Consider the following 22,936-nt stretch of genomic DNA (forward strand, 5'->3'; position numbering starts at 1 on the left):
TTCTTCTGTGAACATAGACAGAGAAGGAAATAATGACATATTTCTAAGTGTTATCATCAGGTTGTTTGCCAGCTATTCTCTTTTGGTTTCTTTTTGATCCTTCCATTTCTCCCTGAAGATATTTCACGGACGGTAACATCAAAACGGCTGTGCTCGTTCTGCTCCGCTCGGGCGGCTGGAGCCCGAACCCGACGACACGTTAGCTCCCTGGCTTCAACGGACAGCTCTCAAAGTTAGTCATCACTAGCTACATAATGCTAATGTTATGTGGTTGCTAAGGGTGTTTTAATTCTATGCTACCTGTGTTGCTACAGCAAACAGGGATAACGTTGTATAACTTTTTGTGATGGCTCAAGATGCCTGTTGGCTAATGTTAACGGGGAATCCTGTCGTTTAGGCCAGACAAACAGTTAGCTAACGTTAGCTTCTTTAAAACACTGAGCGAGCGAACCGAAAGAGCTGTCAGCTGGTTTATTTTCGATGACTGTGTTAGCTGTCTTTACTTTCAACATTAGCGCTGATAAGTGATGATGACTACATTTGAACACATTCGGTCAAAAGATGTTTGAGCCGGTCCAACGTCGACGACGGCAACTAATTACTAAAACCCCAAGTCAGCATGTTAATCAGACATTCAGTTTACTAGCTGTTAACAATGTATGCACTATTTATAAGCACAAGAGCAACACACTAAAGATAGATTCCATATGACTGTCTGCTGACCTGTTAGACAACCCCTTTTAGTCATTTATTACCAGGTATATTTCCCCCCACAGGCCTTTGTAAACAATGGCGGATGAAAATACACAGTTCTGTGGAAACTGGTGAGTATGAATTTTTAAATGTATTTATCAGTTGGTAGGGCTACACAGTAAATCGCAATTTAATTGTTATTGCAGTATGAACATTCACTAAAATATATCATTGAATTTATCTTAATAAATAAGAGTGTATTTTAAGTAGATATGTGTACATTTTTGCATGACCTCATACCATTTTCATGCTATCAGATACTGTGAATTCAGAAAGTATTCAGACCCCCTTCACTCTAAAAGGAACTCCCTGCAGAGCTTAGAGACGGAGATGTTGAAAGGCACAGATGTGGGGAAGGCTACAAAAAAGTTCTGCTGTACTGAAGGTTCCCAAGAGCACACTGACCTCCATAATTCTCAAATGGAAGAAGTTTGGCACAACCAGGACTCATCCAAGAGCTGAAAGGGCCTTAGTAAGAAAGGTGACCAAGTGCCTGATGGTCCCTTTGAGTGAGCCCCAGAGATTCTGTATGGTGAGACAAAGCTACAGAGGAACAACCATCACTGCAGCCTTCCACAAATCATGGCTTAATGGAGAAGTGGTTAGACAGATATTTCTCGTCAGAGCAAAACACGTAAAAGGAATTTGCAAAAAATTAACATAAAAAGGCTTCCATGTGTTTTGCACTGAGGAAGGGCTTCTGTCCAGCCACTTCCTTATGAATACTTTCTGAATGCACTGTATATGAACTGTAAACATTGCCTGTATGGACTAATAATTTAATGGAGTTAAAGGCTGGACCAATTAACCTATGTCAGCTGAAGTCTTTGTCTTTATTCTTCATCATTCCTTTCACTTTAATGCCGGTCTTAAGGATTAAACTTTGTTAATCTGTTTATCCTCAAACTTTAAATTGTGTGTTTTAAGGACAAGTTTCAGGTCTGAACTACAGTTAAATGTCAGTATCGATATTGGCTAGAATTATTTTGTAAATATCTATATATCAGATATCAGCAAAAATCCAATATCATGCATCCTATTATCAGCTACCTTAAAAGTAACTGTTTATTTGTTTATTTGTTTATTTAATTTGGATCCCCATCAGCCGTACCCTTAAGCCTGTAGAAACTCACTGCCTTTGTGCAAAATAGCTTTCTGTATTTTTTTGGTCTGCTATACAAGCATTGCAGAAAGAAAACATAAAGCAATGTCACTTTTTATTATTGTTCAGCCCTGTCAGTGGGGATGTAATGATACACTCTTAGAACGATGTGTGCTACAAAACCTGGTTCTCATGATTTTTTGTTCTCGCTTTTCTGTGGTATGTAGTCCCCAGTAAAACAAGGTATATTAAATTTTAATAAAACATTGATTGCTCCAAAAAGGCCTTTATGAATTTTTAAACCAAAACTCATGTTTTTTTTCTTGTCATTGTCCCATACTTGCATCGATTATAAATGCTATAGTATGGTGTTATTTCATCCCCTGTGACTAGTCACATTAAATTATTCATCCCAACAACAAGGCTTTAAAAAGTTTCCTCACCTTTTCTTTTCAGCAAACATGACATTCCCGAGGCTAATTTTACAACCCACGAGATACACTGTCGAAGAAACATCGCACTTTGTGATGTTTGCCAGGAGCCAGTCCCCCGCTCAGATCTGCAGGAGCACAAACAACAGGAGCATACACAGGTAATGGAGGCCCTTGCAAAGATTTTGCATTTCATGTATTGGGCTTTCAAAACCAGGCTGTCATATGAAACACTAGTGCCTGAACTAATTTGTGTGAACCAATTTCATCAGTAAACCCTTTCTGGCTGACCGCTGAGGTCAGCCCTACATATGGCAACGTCTGTGTCTAAGTGAGTGTGTCTGTCTGTCTGTCTATCTGTCTGCTGGTCGCTGAGTGAGTGACGCTTTTGTATCAGCCTTATACTACAGAGTTGCGTTTGCTTGGACTGAATGCTGTCACTAATGGCTGCTCTAAATACTCAGAAATAGCTTTAACCTCTGTTTCACCAGAACTGGGCCACATTTATGTATGACAAAGAATAAAACAACCCTATAAGCTTTTCATGTTGGGAAAGATGTTTTTACTCCTCTGCTGAGCTGCTTTGGCATGATTATGTGATTCTTGAGGGGGAAAAGTGTAACTTGTGTGAATGCTTGTGAACTAGCCAAACGTTAGCTCGAACTTAGCCAGAACATCTCATTTCTTCATCACAGCTAGTGCTGAGGACAACACTGAAAGCTTTCTGTGACAGAAAAAAATGTTCTCTCTCCACTCCCGGTCTGATTCGGCATAGCTTTATATGACTTCAACCGCTGTTAGGAGCACACGCTGATGAAGAGTTAGCATGTGCCTACCACAAATGGTTAATGGGGAGCCCACACGATCTCATCTAATAAAGAATCCAAGACATATCAGAGCAATCAGAACGGCTCATTTCGAAGATAACAACCACATCCAGCTAACTAAACCAATGAACTGGGGAGTTATGGCTGTATAGCAGAGAATGATGAGGAAATTTTCAGTAATGTAATAGGCAAAGCTAGCGGACTGCCGCTGCTAGGCTAACATAGCCTCACTTTAAAGCATTCACACTCTGCAATTGTCCCCAAAAACAGTGATCAGAGGGCATAATCAGATGATTCTATGCTGTCAGAGCATAACACAGCAGTGTGGGGCTGATAAGTTATGAGTTCGGAGAGAAAAGTACTAATTGATGCTGCAGGTCATAAATAGCGTGGCTGGTATGAGGATCAAACACATCCACTGTGGTCAGAACAACTGAGGGTGGTCATTAAAGGGAAACAGTATGCCCCAAGGAAAACACAGGAGATCCATGGGCAGGTAATAATGGTCTCCACAGGTGTCATGGCTGCCGCTATTTTGACATAAAACGTAAGTGGACAAAAACCCAAAAACACCTCAGATCCTGGTGTTGCGCTGTAATCAGGTGTACAAAATAACAACCCATACTGGTCCAGCTAATAATGGCCACTAACGGGGCTCCAATCAGAGGAGGCGCCGTGGAGAAATGGAGCATTGAAAAGTTGAAGACTGGGACAGCTGCCCAGCAAAAAGAGTGCAGGAGGAGGTGATGTCACTAGTCTCACCGACGCCCTCTGGGCTGTAAACTACTAACAATCATGGCAAAATCACTGCCAGAACACACATTTCAGTCAGGCATTTCAACAAGCATCCCAGATAGTTGCGGTCAGCCACATACTAGGTTTTTACCTAGTCTTGTTTTGTTGTTGCTTTTCTTTCCCTTCTCTTTCTGTTTTTATGCCTCCTTTTCCCGCTCAACCTCATTTCATGCAATGTGCCTTCTTGATTTTACATCATGTGGGACCTTTTCGGTATAATTTTAATAGAATGTAAATTCTGCTGCTATCTCTATTATATTGTTGCTGTCCCTAAGTGAGATGTACTTCTTTGTACAAACAAATAAATCCTCATGCTGTTAACATGGCGTGCTCCTTACAGCATGCAAAAGTGCATTTTTAAGTGCACAAAGATGTTTTTGAGAACGTAGCATGTGTGGACAGGATTATTTTTGAAAAGGCAGTAGGAAAATCTTTGTTTTAAAAAATAACTGTGTACGTGATGAGGCCTAAATTTCTTCCCAAATGAAATGGCAAACAAGAGTGCAGTGTTAAACGGCAACTTCAGTGATTTCACTTTCATTACAGATTACATGCAAGTGCGGTTTGAAGATTGAGAAGAATAATTTTGATGTTCATCAGGTATTGAAAAAAGTTAATTCCCTATTTACATCTATGTTACTGCCATGATGACATCTTCAAGTGTTTTTCATGACTCTCTTCCATTTCAGAGTTCTGAATGTCCTCAGCGGCTGGTCCCCTGCCAATACTGTGAACTAGAAATTGTTTTCAGTCAATCCAAAGAACATGAAGATTACTGCGGCACTCGCACTGAGCTCTGTCCACACTGCAAGTGCAACGTCATGTTAAGGGAACAAGCTGTACATCCAGTCCTATGTGGAAGCCTTACACCACCACAAGACAGGAACAACAGCCGGCTTAGTCGCAGTCCCGGAGAGCCACACTCTCCCGGGCCGTGGTTCGAAGCCTACTCCATTCGAAACCTCCTGAGAGGACAAGAGAGAGGCCCAAAGAATAACAACATCAGTGCTGCAGAACAACAAGCCTTCTCCCGGCCGCTTGATTCTCGAGTTTGTAACACTTCAAGGGGAACTCAGAGCTCGGGAGACTGGAAGAATTCTGCCCCAAGAAATACGTTCAGCCACAGTGAGTTTATCAGTTTGTAGCTTAAAAGAACTGCTTATTCGGTTTAAAGATGCCATGTGGATATTTTTCTATAAACACACAAAATAGTAATGAAAAGTTTTTTCCATGCCTTTTTAAAAGATATATTTTGGAGCTTATCTATCTTTATTTATATAGAGTAAGAAACCGGGGACAGAGAGTGGAGGGAAAATATAGAGGAGAAACCAAGAGTTGGGAATAGATCCAGGGCTTAACTCAGTGGATAACCTTGCTCATGGTCAAATGTTTGTCACATCAGAAACAACAAGCAGGGATCACAGTACAACAGGAAACATCCAAATACAACTTAATACACATAAAACACATCTAAACACTCTGCCCAAGAGCATGATGGGGAGCTCTACCCACACATTCCCCCCAGATTTGAAATCGCAGTTGGCGGAGCTTAGATCAGTTGACTCTACACAGTTCAACTAACGCCGGTGGATCAACAATGTCAAATAACTCCAACACTGAAGACTGTTTCACTCAGAATGGAGTGAAAATTACACTTTGGGAGTAAACTCTTAACTTTTATAACTCTTAACTCTTAACTCAACTCTTAATTTTAACCTAGAAATATCAGTCAAAGGCTAGACAGAGATAGAGTAGGTTGATTGTGGTTCAGCAGGCGGAGTGGGCAGTCTTTCAACCAGAAAGTTGTGGGTTTGATCCCCTGCTCCTGCAGTCACATGTTGATATGTCCTTGGGCAACACACTTAACTCTAAAGTATTTCCTGCTGCATTTGTGGCATGAAATTGTATGCAATGCATATTTAGGGGATTAGTTAATACTCTGGTTTTCAAACCATTGCATTTTTAATCACCATTAATCTCAGAATTTCTTTGCTTTATTGCGATCAATCTCCTTTTGTGACATCTTGAAATTCAGCTTTTAAAACAAATCATATTTCTTTTTGGATTTTTGTATTGTCTTAAACTAAGGGTTAATGACATCCTGTTGGGATACCAACCTTCTTTTATTCTTTAATAAAATAGATTAGGAAAATACATAAAATTGGGGAACAGGAAAAAGAATTTTTTCATATCACAAGATGGCGATGACTTTTGACTTGTCAACTGAGCTGTCTGTGAGTTTTAAAGGTGAAAATATGAGACATTAAGGAGCAGTGGTGTGTTAATTTAACACAGGGCTGTACGTTAACTTTTTGCCCATAGCACTGGTGCTACAGAGGTTGACAGTCTTGTAGCACAGAACAAAAATCCTGTAGCACAATATATAATTTGTTTGTTACAGCTCTAAAACCAGCATGTAACCAATATATATATGCTTAGTAAGTGAATGTACTTGAAAAACAACAAAAAACAAAACAGCCTAAATTACAGCTTCAATTGATTTCTAACAGAGCTAACAGGGCATGAATTTCAAAACTCAAATCAAAGTGGAGTGAAGTTTTTGTGTAAAACTTCAAGTGGCATCTGTGCAGCTGGCATGCACACACCTCTCTCACTTGTCATAGCACCTGTGCGATGAGGCGTGACAACCTCTTAGCACAGACTAATTGCAGTGGCTTAACCAAAGTGTGTTGAAAGGGACGATAAACATGCGATTAAAAAAATAATCCACTTATTATGGACCTAATTGCACAAGTGTTCAATTACTCTTGGGCATTTAAATGTAAAACTGCCCATGACAAACCTTAATCACAATCTGGTAATAAAACAAAACAAAACATGGTTTTAACATTATATTTATCATGAAGAAATGACAATAACACCTCAGAATCTTATCCCATTCTTTTCTTGTGTTGCTGTTCTATTAGATGGGAACTCTGTTGCTTTGCTTCTGCTTAAAATTTTTCCAAAATTTCTGCATAATAATTTCTTTCTCGTAGTGCTGGGGCAGACTGATTTTCTGAGTAGCAGCAGCAGTGTGTGGCCACACAGTGAGCTCACAGAGGACGAGGATTCATCAGGCCTCACCTACATGTTGGCTCTGAGCCTGCAGAGTGATGGAGAATCAGTAGCTGGAGGTGTAGAAGGCAATCTGTGGAGTGGTATCTGGGACAACAAGATCGGGAAGACGTCCAACACCTCTGCAAACTCCCCTCTCTCTCCACCGAACAACAACTACACAAACTTCTCTACAGACACAAGTACAAGTGTACTGCAGGACCATGATCAGACAGGTACGTCATCACTGGTTACAGTGCTTTAAGTTAGTCTGTCACCTGTTTCTCAATGTTTTTGACTCTTTTTATAGATACCATGCTGCCTTGTGAGTTTTGTGAGGAGCTGTTCCCTGAAGAGGACCTCATTTTGCATCAGGTAGGAGATGTGATTTTGTTTTGTTGCACTGTTGCTGGGGATTTTTCACTTTTGATTTACTGTAAAATCCAGCCTTTTTTTTTAACTATCTGCACTAAGTTGGCTGCATCCTGTACACTGGTGTGCTGAGGCATGTGCTGCTATGACTACAAGAGCAGCCAACACTATCAAACAGCACACGTCTTGATGGGATTGAAAATTTACTCCTACTCTTTCTGTATTGTAAGCAGCCACTTTGCTGCATAGAGCCAGCTGAAATACATAACAGCATAGACCAGGCTGTTGGTGCCACTTTTTAACAGCTTCTCTCCCTCATTTGGACATAATTGTGCTTTTAAAGAAAACTGCAGAGCGACTTGCGGGCTGTGGGTTCATACTTCACAGCTATCAATGTTTTTGTTGGCTAAGAGCTCAACTACTGTACCGTTAGCTAGCAGGATTGTTTACTTGATTTAGCACCAGTTCTTGTTCTTCCATAGCCAAAGCTCTGCACCAGAAAATTGGGCGAAAATTGGTGGGACTGGAATGTAATAATAACCAGGAAGAGCACAGCTTGTAAACAGCTGAGAATCAAAGGAGACAGCAAGTTGTGTGCCTCAATTTGGCTCATGTTGCAGGGAAAGCAGAGACGAGCAGTGATGACTACAGTGATGTAATGACATGGCTTTTTGGCCAGCTTCAGCCCCCTAGGAGCAAACTGGTTCCCTGATCACTCCTAGATTACACAAACTATGAACCAGCTCCAGCTCTAGCCTGTCACCAGCTCTGGAACTGGTTCAGTGGAAAAGGGGTTTAAAACGAGCAACACAGCTGCACAGAAACTGGATGTTGTAGACTTTCCTCAACATCAGGAAAGTTTCTTTGTGGATTCTGCTGATTTTGTCACGTTCTGTCACGTTCTGTTTTCTTATCTTTTCTTTGGGTTGTTGCTTTGTTCTTCTGCTTGCTTCTGCACATGTCAAAGCACTTTGTAAACTCACGTTTTTAAAAGTGCTATACAAATAAAATTTTTATTATTATTATTATCATGAAAATCATCAGACAGGACAATTTAAACCTTTTTTCCTCTTGGAGGCTTATTCTCTGTGCCGTTTCAAGTCGTGAAATTTACACCCCTGTGATGTTTCATCTTAATATAAATGCAACAGAGGCATTACTGGGGAAAGGGAAAACCTTGTGCTCAACCCTGGCCAGTATTGGTTCACCAAAGCTATAATGTTTGAGGAAAAAATGGCAATCCAGCACTACTTTGAGTACACCTGACCGGAAAAAATCAGGGCAGGAAGTTTGTTTTAGCAGATCAGAGAATCCTATTTGCACACATGACACGTATCACAAAAGCAAAATATAACCAGCAGATATAACCAGCATACACTCCCTGTTAAAGCTGCCTCATAAATCTGATTGTGAAATATTTTCATTCCAAACCCACTTTCAGTTTATCACTGCAAAAAAAAAAAAACATTACATGACCTACTTCTTTTTTCATGATGCATTTAGGTCTTCTTCTGCATTATCTCAAATCAGAACTGGCTCATGGGACATGTGGAAGAGAAGGAAATCCACTAGTTAGACAAAAGCAGTGTATATCCCCGATAAAAAACCCTCTGATTTATCTTCAATAATCCAGAAAAACATATGCAGTGATTCTGTAGTTTCTAATTTTCTTATTTGGTACATTTTAAGGGGGTGTAAAACTGTCAGCAGACGACAGGTCAGACTTCTAAAGCCTAGACATGTCCAACATAAATATCCTGACTTCTCATAGTCTTTTTTTAAAAGTTGAAATCAAAAATACAACATAAAACAGCCTGTTGGCTTGTCACCACTGTGAGTCTGGCACTATCTTAGTCTTTAATAATACCTGTCTTTATCCTGATCTTTGGTGCCAACTTAAGCAAAACATTTTTAAGTTTTCAGCTAGTAATTTTGAAGCCTTTCCCTTATGTAGAGCACTGTTTCCATTCACCAGTCTTCCCCCCTCACTGACTGCCACTCATCCACCTCTGGTTTCCTCATGGTCCCCACTGCTCAGTTCATCTGCCTCTCGCATATCCTGTGCAGGTTCTTTGGTGCTCTTGTATGTCCTTACTCTGTAGTTCCAATGTATTCATATTTTAGTGAGTGGTGTCTGAAAACAGATCTCCTTTTCCTTCAACAGTTTTTTTTATGTATGCCTTTCATTTTTGCACAATTTCAGTGATCAAAAAATGTTTGTTTTCCCCCGATGAGTATCTTCTTCTGCCATACTTTCTTCTTCTTTCTTATCTGTCACTCTTTTCTGCTCTTTTCTGTTTGCAACAGACACTAGAGTAACACATGCATCTCTAGGAGATGCCAAAATAACTTGACAAAATGTGGATAATTGGCTGACTGATAATTTATTTATATATTTGTTTGTTCAAATGTATTCAACCAGGAAAAATACTCAATTGAGATCAGTATTCTTATTTACAAGAGTGTCCTGGCTAAGACAGACAACAGCACAGTTAACAGAGTTACAGACATGAAATATAACAGTTACAAACACAGATCAACAAATCCTGAATCACAGAGCACTTAGTCATTGTTCAAAACATCTACAATCTGAAGCATCATCCTCCAATGCTTCCAATCTACTTTAAAAAAAAGGTTTCAAGAGACTAGCTCCTCAAGACATAAAGTCTTCTGTAGCAGAATCCAGGCAGCACAAGCAGCATACCTGAAACTCCTTTTACCCATTTCAAGACAGATTTTGGGCACAGATGGCAAAAATCTTGTGATTGAGTCACAGAGTAAAGACTTTGTCTTCTAGAACAGGGGTACTCAAATACAAATCTTAAAGGTCCAAAATTAAAAATACAAACTAAAATAAAATGTCATTTCCATTTTGCCATAAATTAAAAATAAATAGTTGAATAAAACAAAACACGACCCCTGTCATGAATCCAAAACAAATTTATCAGGAGGGGTTTAAGAACACTTTTCTTTTTAATTATAAACACAAAGAACCACAAGAAAGAAGGAAAAAATGTATTTCTGTCCTAAGGTGAATCACACATCTCAGAAATTCCAAAACTAGCATACATGCTAAAATAAAACCAAATGTCCCTTTCATTTTAACAAATTAATCAACACCTCCATAGATTCCTTTAGTAAATAGATATGTAAAGATCCCAGGAATCAAAGTGTAATGAAAAACTATTTTACATTCAAAGTGTGTCGGAGTCAAACACTGTTTAATGAGAGAAATGGCATCTTGTGTCTGTTGCCAATGTTTTGAACTTTGGCTCAAATAGTGTGATGGTCAGGCAGACACACTGATGCAAGTGTTCATTTGTGAGTCCACTGCGGTACTGGTTCTTCACCAAGTTCATTGTTGAGAATGCAGATTCACAGCGGTAGGTTGAGCCAAACATCGTCAGAATGTAAAGTGCCATCTTCTGCAGCAGAGGGAAATTAGCTGCAGTTACCATCTTTGTCCAGAAGATGATAACGTCACACTGAGTCTCTTTCAGTGCAATGTTTTCTTGCAGGTCAATTAGCTCACTTTGCAGTGATGCAGCTGTAGCCCATGGGAAGATTTGTTATGCTTCTGAAGTGAATTCTCTCACATTTCTGACCAGAAATGGATTGTCAATGCACAGAAGGACTTGTTTTCCTTTTTCTTTGGTCTGTTCCAAAAGTTTGGGAAAGTGGAGCAATCCCTCCTATAGGTAAAAATTAAACAGGAATGAGAGACTCAGTTTGAAAAAAAGGGCATGAAGTTTTAAAAAGATAAGTAAAATCCAGATAATGTGTGTGATAGAAAATGTTGAACAGCCTACCTGTAGGTCACTTTTGAAGACCTCCAGTTTCCTCTGGAAAGCCTGCGCTGCTGACATCAGCTCACATACTGTGTTGTTCTTCCCTTAAAGCTTGAGATTTAGGTTATTCAGATGAGATGTTACGTCAGTCAAAATGCCATAGCTACCATCTTTTCTGGATTTTGCAGGAAATCCATGAACTGTTTTGCTTTTGCACTCTTTTGCTCTGACAGAAACACTAGTAGTTCATTTCTAATGGCCCAAAAACGCTCCAGGACCTTGCCTTTGCTCAGCCATCTGATGTTTTTGTGCAGGAGCAAATCATCAAACGCTGCACTGACCTCCGTCAGGAATGGGTGCAGCAAGAGTGCAGATGATGCTCTCAAGAAGTTTATGAGTCTCATTGTTGCCATGATTTCAGAGTAGATTTCTTCAAGACTTGCACACAGGACAGACTGGTGAATTATGCAGTGGTAAGATATCTGGTGAAAGTGGAGAACTTTCAGGCGCTGAACCAGTCCTCTCTCTCTGCTCATCATAGCTGGAGCTCCATCAGTTGCAACTGACACAACTTTCTTCACATCTATTCCTTTTTCATTCAGCATTTCCAGTATTACGTTGTAAATGTCTTTACCCCTTGTCTGTCCACAGAGGTTTGCCAAGCCCAACACATCTTCAACAAACTCCCTTTTTGACTCATCATAATACCTCATAAACACCATCAACTGAGCATTATCAGTGGTGTCAGTGGGGAATGCACTCTGCATTTTTTATTCCATCACACAGCTGCTTAACTAGATCACCAGCCAGTGCTTCAGTGCGTCTTGTTGCTGTGGAATCTGAGAGGGGGATTTGCTTCATTTTAGCTGTCATTTCCTCTTTTTGTTTGCCTTCAAACATTGTGTCTGTCACTTCAGTCATGCATTCTTTTATTATTTCTGCATCTGAGAATGGCTTCTTGTGTTTACCCAAAATCCACGCCACTCTGGGTGAGCACTCTGTTGCTTTTTGTTGTTGTGTCATAGACAAGATGTCATGTTGTCATGTGACAAGAATCCTGCTTGCAGCTTGATATGATGATTTCAGCGCTTTTATTTTTTTTTGTTCTTAACCCTGAGTTTTGAGGAAATGTCTCTTCAAAATCCCTATGCTTCGTCTCATAATGCCGTTACAAATTGGAAATCTTCAACACAGTGATTGTCTCCTGGCATATTAAGCACATGGGTCTTGTGCTGGTTAGAGGGAGAATGATTGCAAATTTTTCAATCCATTCTTCTTTGAATTGCTGATTTTCACTGTCCACTTTTCTTTTAGCAGTGAACTTGGAACACGCCATTTTCGCGCAGTCTAGACTCCCACAACTGGCAAAGTGTCAATTTGCGAACTACTCCAGAAATGAAAGTGAAACTTAAAATTGGGCTCACAGCAGTAAACTCTGAGTAACCCAGCAACAGGCTGTCTGTGTATCGTTGGCATAGAGACAAGCCCTGGCAAACACGTGCTGACCCAACCAAAACACATAGCGAAGGAATAACAGTTCGGGGGCCACAAATAGGCGGCTGGTGGGCCGGATGCGGCCCAGGGGCTGCCTATCGAGGGCCTACGTTCTAGAACTTTTCACATGAATAAAATCACACAAGAATGATGGAAGCAGTTGAGAATAGCCTTATAAATTAGGATAAGCCAATGATTTAGCCTACGCTTTGATAAGAAGGCCAACCAACTCGATCATACAGAGTACAATGGTGAGTTAAGGACTTCAGGTTTGTTATAAACCTCAGTGCCCTGTGGTACACAGTATCTAAAGATTTAAGGCATTGAGAAGATGCATGCATGTGGCAGCAACAGGCCTTTTCTTTGCAGTAAATGAAAACAAGACTTATTTCTGAAATAAAATTCCAGCCGCAACTTCAACTTTTTGACAAGTAGGTCAATATGAAACTTAAAAGTCAAAGAATCATCAATCAGGAAACCAAGATATTTATAAGAAGACACAATCTCAATCACATCACCCTGGGATGTGGTAACAGAAGGCAGGTTCAGTGTTTTGCTCTTTGAGATTGGTTTTATCAGTATTCAGATCCAATTTTAAATCACACAAAGTGTCCTGTACAATAAAAAAGGCTTTTTGTAAGCAACAGAGAGGCTGATGCTTTGTAGGAGCAGAGAAATACATGACAGTGTCATTGGTGTATAGATTAATATTTACGTTGGGAACATTTTTACCGATACCATTGATATAAAATGTAAATAACAGTGGACCCAAGACTGAGCCCTGAATAAAAGAGTAACTGTAATGACTTTGATCAAGGACAGCACAGAACCACACGCAATGGGAAGAAAGGAGTGCATCTTCAGTAGCAATCAGACTAAATCTCATACCTTCCTGCAAGTTTGTGCAGAGATGCTGGCATGTTTTTAGTTCTTTATCAAGATGGTATTGGTATAGGCAGATATTGAAATTACTGCCAATATTTGCAGTCAGTGTATTGGCTGAACGAATTACATTGTGGATTTTTCTGCAGGACCACCAGACCTACATCAGCTGAAGTCTTTCTTTATTCATCATCATCCCTAACACTTTAAAGTGTGTTTCAAGGACTACATTTACATACCAGTATTGATATCTGTATCAGCTAAATGAACTGGTAAATATTGGCAAATCAGATATCTGCAAAAAATCAATATTTTGCATCATTAATTTCTTGGTATCTCCACCTTGTTTGTAACAAGTGCGATCACGCTCTCCACTTAATCGCCCTCCACTGTACACTCTCTTCTCTCTTTTTGAGATTGCTCAAATTGCTTTGAATATCCTGGTTTTGCCCTTAATCCTGGTTTTGGTCATAATTTGGGTTATGGAGTTACATGGACAGAAAAGTCAGACTTTTCCTATCCCTGTTTTTGTGGTACATACTAGTATCACACTTTCTGATTTCTGCATCTTATTTGTGCAGCCTGCTAAGGTGGTAATTTTTTACACTACTACTTACACTACTACTAAAAATTTAGAAATCTGAGACCGCTTGGACCTGTTGCGAGCTTAGCACTAAGAAATAGGAACATTGTGTTGCAGCCATGATGTACCCACCTCATTTCTGGCTATGGGAAAAGCCAGCAACAATAAATACTACATGTCCTCACCTCTGCCGATGTCTTGGACAAGAGAGTGATGGCTTAAGACACACAAACATGATTGGTGGAACAGAGTCTCTCATCTAAACTCCCTTAATTCTTTCATAATTAGGCCAAAAACCAAGTTTATTTGTTTGTTTAGGGGCAAGTACCTCTTGTTCTTGCTGTCATAATGTTTCACTTGGCTGAGGCTGTGGCTGTGCAGGTATTTGGTAGCTGTTAGAAAACAGGGTCACGCAAGTACATGCCACAGTTTTCCTTAGTTCTTCAGGAAGAAAAAACAGTTTTAGAAATCAAGGTTTCTAAAACTCAGGATCAAGGCTTCATCTTATCCAGGTTTCTGAGATCTATATATGATGTTACATGCCCAAACATAACTGAAAAACTGGATACCTGAAAAACCTGATCGAAACTGGGATACTCACTTCATGTAAACGCACTCTGTAGCTCCTGCTCACAGCAGTTTAATGAGAAAAAATGACTTTATATTGGTTTTTTACACCCTTGGTAAATTTGGTTTCTACTGAGAGTATAAAAATATTGGACACTGTATCGTTGAAGGCATGAGGTATCGTAAAAATATTGAATATTTTGGAAACCTTATTGAGGAGTGCACTGACACAAAGAAAGGCTAAACTGAAATTTATTATGGTGGTCTGACTGATAGAGAGTGATGCTGGGAGAAGCTGGCTTTCAAATCCTGGGTAGACTAATGGGTCAAGGTGCTTCAGATCTAAGAGGAACATATCATATATTCACACATATCTAAACCCACAGACACTCCTAGCAGGGGCCATCTTTGCATGCTCATATCTAAACACATCCAGTCAGTTACTATGTGATATGAAAGTAGTCTCACACCCTTGCTTATCCTTTCTGCAGACTGTACAGAATCTACTTCTTTGCTGTTTGAACATGTGGCTCTCATCTTTATCTCGTCGGGGCACACACTCTTGTGTCAGGCCAGTTTTAAATAGACTCAGCATCCCTTTGTCTCTATTTTCTTTGTTACAGACCGGGTGCAGCCCTGCCTCCGCCTTTGCGTCCTTCAGCAAACATCCCGTGTCTCCTCCTAAAGAGGACAGGACAGGCAGGAACGCTGCAGGACTGATGCACAGCCTCCCCAACACTCTTGCCTCAAACATCCCCACCTTCCCTCGCTCAGTCTCTCCGGCCTCCTACAGTCCTCCTGCCAGTCCTCTAGAGGGCGATGTGGTCATTCCTTGTGAGTTCTGTGGTGTTGCTCTGGAGGAGGCTGTCGTCTTCCACCATCAGGTACCTTACTTATGAAGTTAGATGTCCTATATCAGATTGTTTTCATGTGCTGAGTGACTGTCCCCTTTTTGTTTAGTCATTTTTGTATTGTGTATAGACTTTTCTCTATTTATTCTCTAATTGGAATCGGAAAAATGTCTGCATATTTAACATCATCCATAAATATTTAAAAAAATATGTTTATTCACTGAAGTTTAACCTTCAGAGCCATAAGGGCTCTCAGTCCTCTCCCCAGAAGAATCCGATAACTATTTACTCTTTCATTGATAAACAGTAGCATGTTTGTTATTGATAGGAGCAACCATGTGGGTATTCTGTCCAAATAATGGCCAGCCTCTTTCTAGGTGAAAACGTTCCATCCAATTAAGTAAATCAATGGTAAACACAGGGTGTTTAGGGATTTAATGGTTAAAAAATGAATAATGTTCTGGTTATTATCCAATGGCCAACAAAGTAAATATAAACGATGGTTTTCTGATAAGGATCAGCATTGTAACAGTATTAGATGAACACATTTATAGGTGCTCTCTCCATCAAACTGGACAAAGGACCTCATCTTCTGACCAGAGATGTCATAAACTGACATCACGTACCTTATGTGTGAATTTTAAACTTAAGATGGATGTAGACTGGGGGGGGGGGTTAATTGAAATTTAGATTAGATTGCAGTATGGCCCTCTGCAATTTTCATATTGCTGAAGGTGCAATATTTCTTCAACCTGAAATATGTCGTAAATAATTTGTGTAAATTGTCTCTTTGAAAATATATAAAACGTAACCTGACTTTTTTCTGTGATATGTTGTTTATTCCAGGATAAATGTGATATGCGTCCTCAAACCGCCCATCCACTGAACAATGTAGCAAAAGCGTCTCTCAAAAAACCGCTGAGTCCTAAAGACATCTTTGGCAGAACGTCTCCTGATTTTCAGAGGAGAATAAAACATCAAGGTAATATTTAGTATACATTCCACAACACAGGTAAAAACTACATCAAGGAAGAACAATGTGCAGAAAGTGTGCCGAAAAAAATAAATTTCTTTTCTATGAATAAAAGGCACAAACATTTTTGGATGTGTTAGCCTAAAACTTAGATAAACAACAAAGGAAAGACTAAGGCTCAGTCCCATTTCTTTCTTTTTTCTTTTTTCTTTTTTTTTTTTTTAAACCTAATTCTAGATCTTCAGTGCCCCCTCTCCCCTTGAAAAGACTTACAAGGGTAGTGGAGAAATCTTCTCCTTTAAAGCTCATTTGATAAACAGACTTGAGAATGAACTTTAAGAGATGAAAAAAACAGGAATATCTGAATTGGCTGTTGGCTATATTGGTATTAACCTTGATTTTCACAGTTGTTGCAATTCCAAACATTTTTCAAATTTTTGATTTCCAAATCTGCATAGCATAATTATAATGGACTAAATAACATTTTTCTTCACTGTTTCTTTGTATTTGATCATGTTCCGTGTCCTGTTTTTTCCAGCGGACTTCTCAGAGGAGAACTTTGGATTTGACAGAGACTCCTCCCAAGGACAGAACATGAGGGAATGGCCGCGAGGTTACATCGGACTGCCGAGTCAAAGAAACACGTCCGGCTGTGACGTCTCTGTGAGGGACAGACCTCAGCACAGCAGGGGAGCAGAAGGAGATCAGTCTTCTTTCTATGACACAGAAAGATCTGGGTCTTCATCAATAAAGGGGTAAAATCAAAGATCAAGATGTTTCAAAACTAATTTTCATATTTCATAAACCTTTTACCTCAGCTTAAAGTGTACTTTTCTCTCTGGCCTGATTGGAAAAAAACTACAAGAAGTCTGAAGTGGGGTAGGGCAGATGTGTAAACACAGCAGCATTATACATGATAGTGATATAAAGGAATAACTGTTGTTATAGTGTGAGACTGGGTTGCCTGATCTGTTATATTGGATCTTTGCAGCCAGAGTTTACATTAGATCTTGACGCTTGAAACTCCCTTCTTGTCCAACAGTGGAAGTCTCCCAGCATATGAACTAGATTCCTGGGGCAGACTCCTGAATTTTTCTAGAATAATTCAGTAATGCTTGTGTGTTTCTTTAACTAACTAAATATGTCTACTTTAAGTGATGACCTGTGCTTTGTTATATACAGAAATATACGATTAATATCCTCATTTGTCTTTGTCTTTCAGACTACATCTACCAGAAAATAAAGAAGGGAGAGGGAACATAAGGAATCCAATGTCAAAGGTAAACCTCAGGCTCTTTTCTTAAATCAGGTAAATTGAGTATCTGGGTCTTGGTCAGAGCAAGGGGACAAGTTTAGTAGAGATGGTTGTAAGCAGCGAGACAAAACACATTTGAAAAGTACAGGAGAGTTTGGTCAAACAGCAATACAGCACTAACCTGACACACCAGATAGACTGTTTAATATATTGCATGGATAAATTTCAAATTCATCTGGAAAACCTCCCATAAAGAATGTTTTGGAAGGGCAAGACTTTTCAAAAAATTCTCGGAAGGTGATTGGGCTAATGTTCTGTCACATTCATGATGGGCCAATCAGAGTGACAAGACAAAATAAGGTTGTATGCATGATCTGCAAACTGATGGGCAAATGCTGCTGTAGTATGTGAACAGTGAATAAGGGTGTGGATAAAAGTTATGCCGAGGCCAGTTTGAAGGAGCGTGAAAACGTATTCTCCACCTAGAGAAGCATTCAGTGTGACTCTTTGCTCTTGTTTAAATAAACTAATAAGCAGCAATTCTGATTTAACAGCCATTTTCCTACAGCTGCATCTAAGCTAATTGCCTTGGCGGTAGCAGCCACTGTATATACCTGCTTACAGTACAACTCAACCTACCCGTAATGATCAAAAAATCATGTTGAGGCAGGTCGGGAGAAGAGCAAAATTATCTTCTTGGTCATGAAAAAAATTGCAATGTGATTCTGCGCTCTTTTTAAATAAAAATGTGGTCCAGTTCTGGTAGAACTGTTGCAACATGATAGCTACATCCGAGCTAACTGTGACACTTGTGGAAGCCATTGCTGATGGCTTTGAGTACAACTAAACCCTGCCCTAAACACTGCCTTGATCTCCTCAAATGATGCTGATTGGTCTGAGCCATGTTTGGTGCGGCACAAACAATGTGGATTTAAACTTTGCATGATGGATTTGCCAGATGACATGGAGTCTGGAAAATCTATCTGCTTTGCAAGGTTAGTACAGCACTGCAGACTACAAGAGGGGTGTGATTCCTGTGTGGGACATCCCACTCATGACCCTTCCATTGAAGGTACTAAAATGTACAAGATACCAGACACAATCCCTTCAAAATTCAAAACAAAACAAAAAGTAAAACTGAGACGAGTTGAGTCTGGGCCATAAAATGGAAAATCTTTATGACACTTGTGGAATTGCCCCCTGATGGATAGCAAAGTCCATTTGCAGATGTATGCTATGGAGAAGTCTGTCTCAATTGCAACTTAGGTCTTTTTAACCAGCTTTGTTTTCTGTAACTGAAAGACAGCTGCTGCTAAGCTAGAAGTGCAAAGTGATGAGGGGTGATAATTCTGCAGAACACCATCAGAGAAGGAAACCCAGAGATGAGGAAACAGTGGACTAATGATGTTAGATGCTCCAAGATCCCTTTAGGTTCCAGGTAGTAGAATTGAACAGACTCCTCCTAAGCCTACCATAAAATATTGTAGTAACTTGATCAAAATATGACTGCCTTTTACAGTACTACAGCATCAGAACACCGACTAACAGCAAACCTGATGCCTTTGCTGATGTTAGCTAATTAGCAATCACCTAGACTTGAATGATGAAGGATTTCTTGCCCCTCACCTTTGAAATGGCAGCATTATTCACCCAACACATCATAAATACAGTGTCCGTACTTTTGAAGTCTTTCATACTGCTGCATCAGAAGGATTCTCCGTTACTGTAGATAAACTGTCACTTGAACAACATCTAAGTGAGGAATTTATGTTTTTAGCAATTCAAGTAGGATTCCAGTTGGAGCATAAGGGTCTAAAAAGACCAAAAAGTATAGTTTAAATCAATACCATTATTTTTTCTGTGGATTACATGCGGTGTTTTGAATATATTAAAAAGCCAGTGCTGTAGCTCAACGTAGTGGTCAATGGTAAAGGCTACATCACTCAGCTCTTTTTGCCCTCCAGGCCTCTGCATTAGCATTTCTGCAACAAATTTGATATCAATGTATATTCACACCCACATACAGTACATTTATTAATATTTGAAAACAAAGTTTAGGTCAGCATCTTCGTCCTAGACATGAAAATCTCCTGAAATTAAAGCACCTTTAAGGCAAGGGACCACCCAACAAACTTTAGTTTTTAAAATAATTTCTCCTCCTGTTTGCAGTTGCCCAAGAAGCAGAATGAAGAGCAGCAGGAAGAGTGAGAGCAAGAACATCAGGAGAAACAGAAACCAAACCTCCTCGTCTGCTTTTCGTTTCTTTTTGCACACATTTAAAAATCAAACGTATACCTTTCTTATAAGTGCCTGTGTGAGCATTACTGTCCTGCAGTTTATATCTATGAATTTTACCGTTTAATTCTACTATAAGTAATTTGTTTCTTTCAAGGATATCCTGTTTGAAAAATTCTTTCAGTGATTGTATGTCTAACATGTTAGCCTTAACATCTAAATTATAAAATGAGTTTATTTACTATGAATTTGATTTGTTTGTCTTACCTTTGAGTGTTTTCCTGGCTCATCTTCAAACACAGAAACATGTCACTGTGCTTTTGTGTGAAATATTTTTAACCTTTTGATTCCAGCCAAGGACGTTTTGTTTTCATCCCTGTTTGGTTTTTCTGGTTTGTCGTCTTCAGTGTTCCTGTTCTGAATCTTCTGAAGCACTTTGATATATAAAAATATTTTGATATAAAGGGCTTGAGGAACAGATTTGATACATGTATGCATCTTTGACCAAGAAAAAAACATAACCGTTTTATGGGACATTTGTGTTTTTATACTGTTACATGTTTGTCTTTAATACTCTACAGTAAGTTTTTTTAAAAACCCTAACTATAGACGTATATTTGTGTTGTGGTCCCTCTTGAAGCGGTGTCTCCTGTCCACTCTTCATTTAAATAGTGTGAAATAGTTGTAAGCTGCTCCTCCTTATATGATTTGAGATAAATAAGATGTATTTTATGTAACATAGGGTCCACTTTAGAAAGACAGCACCAGAGCATTTTGTTAGAATCACATCTTTCCAGTAACCTCAAAAAGTGAAGGACACATATCCAGTGAAATCAGCTGGTGGTTAGTTTGATGACACTTCACACCGCTGATTAATCCTGTTTAGAAACAACTGTTATACAGCTTTTTGTCTTGTGTTGCTAATAAATGTTTAATGAGGACAGTCACGGCTTCACTTTTGTTCTTTCTGTATTGTTTTACAAAATGTTCTACCTATACATCACCTTAAGAGTCACGCATCTTTGCAAGTGTTTTTCACTTGCAAAGTGATGCATACACTATGTAGACAAAAGTATTTGGCCACCTGACGGTTACACCAACAGGGACTTTAATGACATTAATCAAATACATTTATTTTACTATGAAGTTGGTCCCCCTTTACAGCTATAACTGCCTCCACTCTTCTTGGAAGGCTTTCAACAAAATTTTTGAGTGTTTTTGTGGGAGTTTTGTGCCCATACCATTGTCCCTCCTCCACCAGCCTTCACAGTTGGTATAATGCAGTCAGAAAGGTGGCGTTCTTTTTGCATCCACCTAACCCAGACTCACCCATCTGACTGCAGGGAAACCCACAGCTGCACAGTTTTTGTGCTTACATTAATACTAGTGGAAGTTGGTAACTCTACAGCTATGGAATCATAAAGCATTACTGACTTTAATGCACCATGCCCCTTTTTGCTTTCACTCCAATGACGTGTCCTGATGAAGACCTAGAGTCAAAACACACAGATATCCCTGTTGAGTAAAGAATTTTTATTACATCAGAGTGCCTCAGATTCTCAGTTTTGACTGCCATTTATTTATTTTTTTACTATGGACATTTTTTTGCAAGTAATCTGGCAAGTCATTGTTCCTGTTTTACATTATACCCTTGTCCTCTTATCCTGAAGAGCACCTGATCCTGATTAAAGTTTTGGATACTTTTGACCCCGTGTAGCACTCACCCTCCTTTTTTCCTTTTTGATGTCTCTCCTTTTTGCTGTTTACAGGAATACTGATTTACCAGTGACTGGACCTTCCAAACACAGATGTCTATATGCTACATTCACTGCACTCAGATGATCCCCATTTCACTAATTGTGAGACTACTAGCACTAATTATTTTAGACAAGCAAACAGGTATTTGGGGGTGTGGTCATTTACTGAAGGTGCAAACCAACAGGGCATTTACTTTACTTGACAGATATGGATTAGACAGCTGTTTCTACACAAATTTTGTGTTGTACAGGGACCCAACATAATTACCATTTCATGGCCTATTAAGACAAGAACTCAAAATACTTGTTTTTTAAGTCCTTCAGATCTTAAGGAGTCTGAAAGGCTGTTTCTGGGCTGGACCCACAGCCACACTAAAAGCATGGAAGTGAGGTCAGTCTGCAGTGCATATGTCCTGCCTCTTTTATAACAGGGAATAAACAGGAGGTACACAGACATGAGAATACGTGCATATACAAAAAAAAGGTGATTCCCTGGAAAGCAATCAATAGTATGAAAGAGGTTTTTGCTCTAGCCTTAATGTTGTCCAGCATTTCGGTGAACTAGTCTTTGCCCTTAATGTCCATCTTATGTTCCATTTCATGGCTTGGATACTTGGAAAACAAATATCTGGAGGCCCTGTCTTTATTTTTCATAAAATAGTAATCGTCTCAGGTACCTGCATCGCACCCCTTCACCAGAATTGCACACCATTGCAGTGTGATCTGGATCTTTCCAGCAAAGTGAATAGAGGTGTGCACTATGTCACTGTAGGCTGGACTTTGTTGAATTAGGTCAGTTACTGTAAAGCAGGTGACTATTTATGCAGTCACCTATTTTACAGTACATATTTTTATTTGATTGACATTACTCTGTAGAATTCTGTTTTCATTTTGACATAAAATAGTTGATGTAATTTTTGTTGGTAAAAAGAGTCAAATGATATTGACTGTGACTGATTTATAAAATCAATAAAAGGGTACAACATCCAAGGGGGTGAATACTTTTTATAGGTACAGTATTTGCTAGTTTTTCTATTGGGCTGTAGAGAGAGCTGCAAATGTGCAGTGGCACTAATCACCCTCCATACCTGTCTACGACCCGTACGCTGTTTTGCGTCTTTCCGCAGAGCGGCGCGCTTTGAATGAGTGCCGGGAGAAGCCGGGGAAAGCAGACGGAGAGGGGCGGGGCTTCACCTTTAGTGGGAATCCTCAGT

At 39.5% G+C, this 22,936-nt stretch overlaps 1 protein-coding gene across 1 annotated transcript; it reads left to right on the top strand.

Annotated features, from left to right (window-relative positions):
• Positions 1-20,912, top strand: trafd1 (TRAF-type zinc finger domain containing 1). Its single transcript, XM_041787938.1, has 12 exons — positions 1-232; positions 777-824; positions 2,312-2,447; positions 4,455-4,508; positions 4,598-5,033; positions 6,908-7,201; positions 7,276-7,340; positions 15,275-15,535; positions 16,349-16,484; positions 17,014-17,230; positions 17,698-17,755; positions 19,900-20,912. Exons 2-12 carry the CDS (start codon positions 790-792, stop codon positions 19,936-19,938), a joined length of 1,731 nt encoding a protein of 576 aa, XP_041643872.1. The 5' UTR covers positions 1-232; positions 777-789; the 3' UTR covers positions 19,939-20,912.
• Positions 20,913-22,936: the final 2,024 nt, after the last annotated feature.

The sequence above is a fragment of the Cheilinus undulatus genome, linkage group 5 (assembly GCF_018320785.1).
Source record: "Cheilinus undulatus linkage group 5, ASM1832078v1, whole genome shotgun sequence".
Lineage (NCBI taxonomy): Eukaryota > Metazoa > Chordata > Actinopteri > Labriformes > Labridae > Cheilinus > Cheilinus undulatus.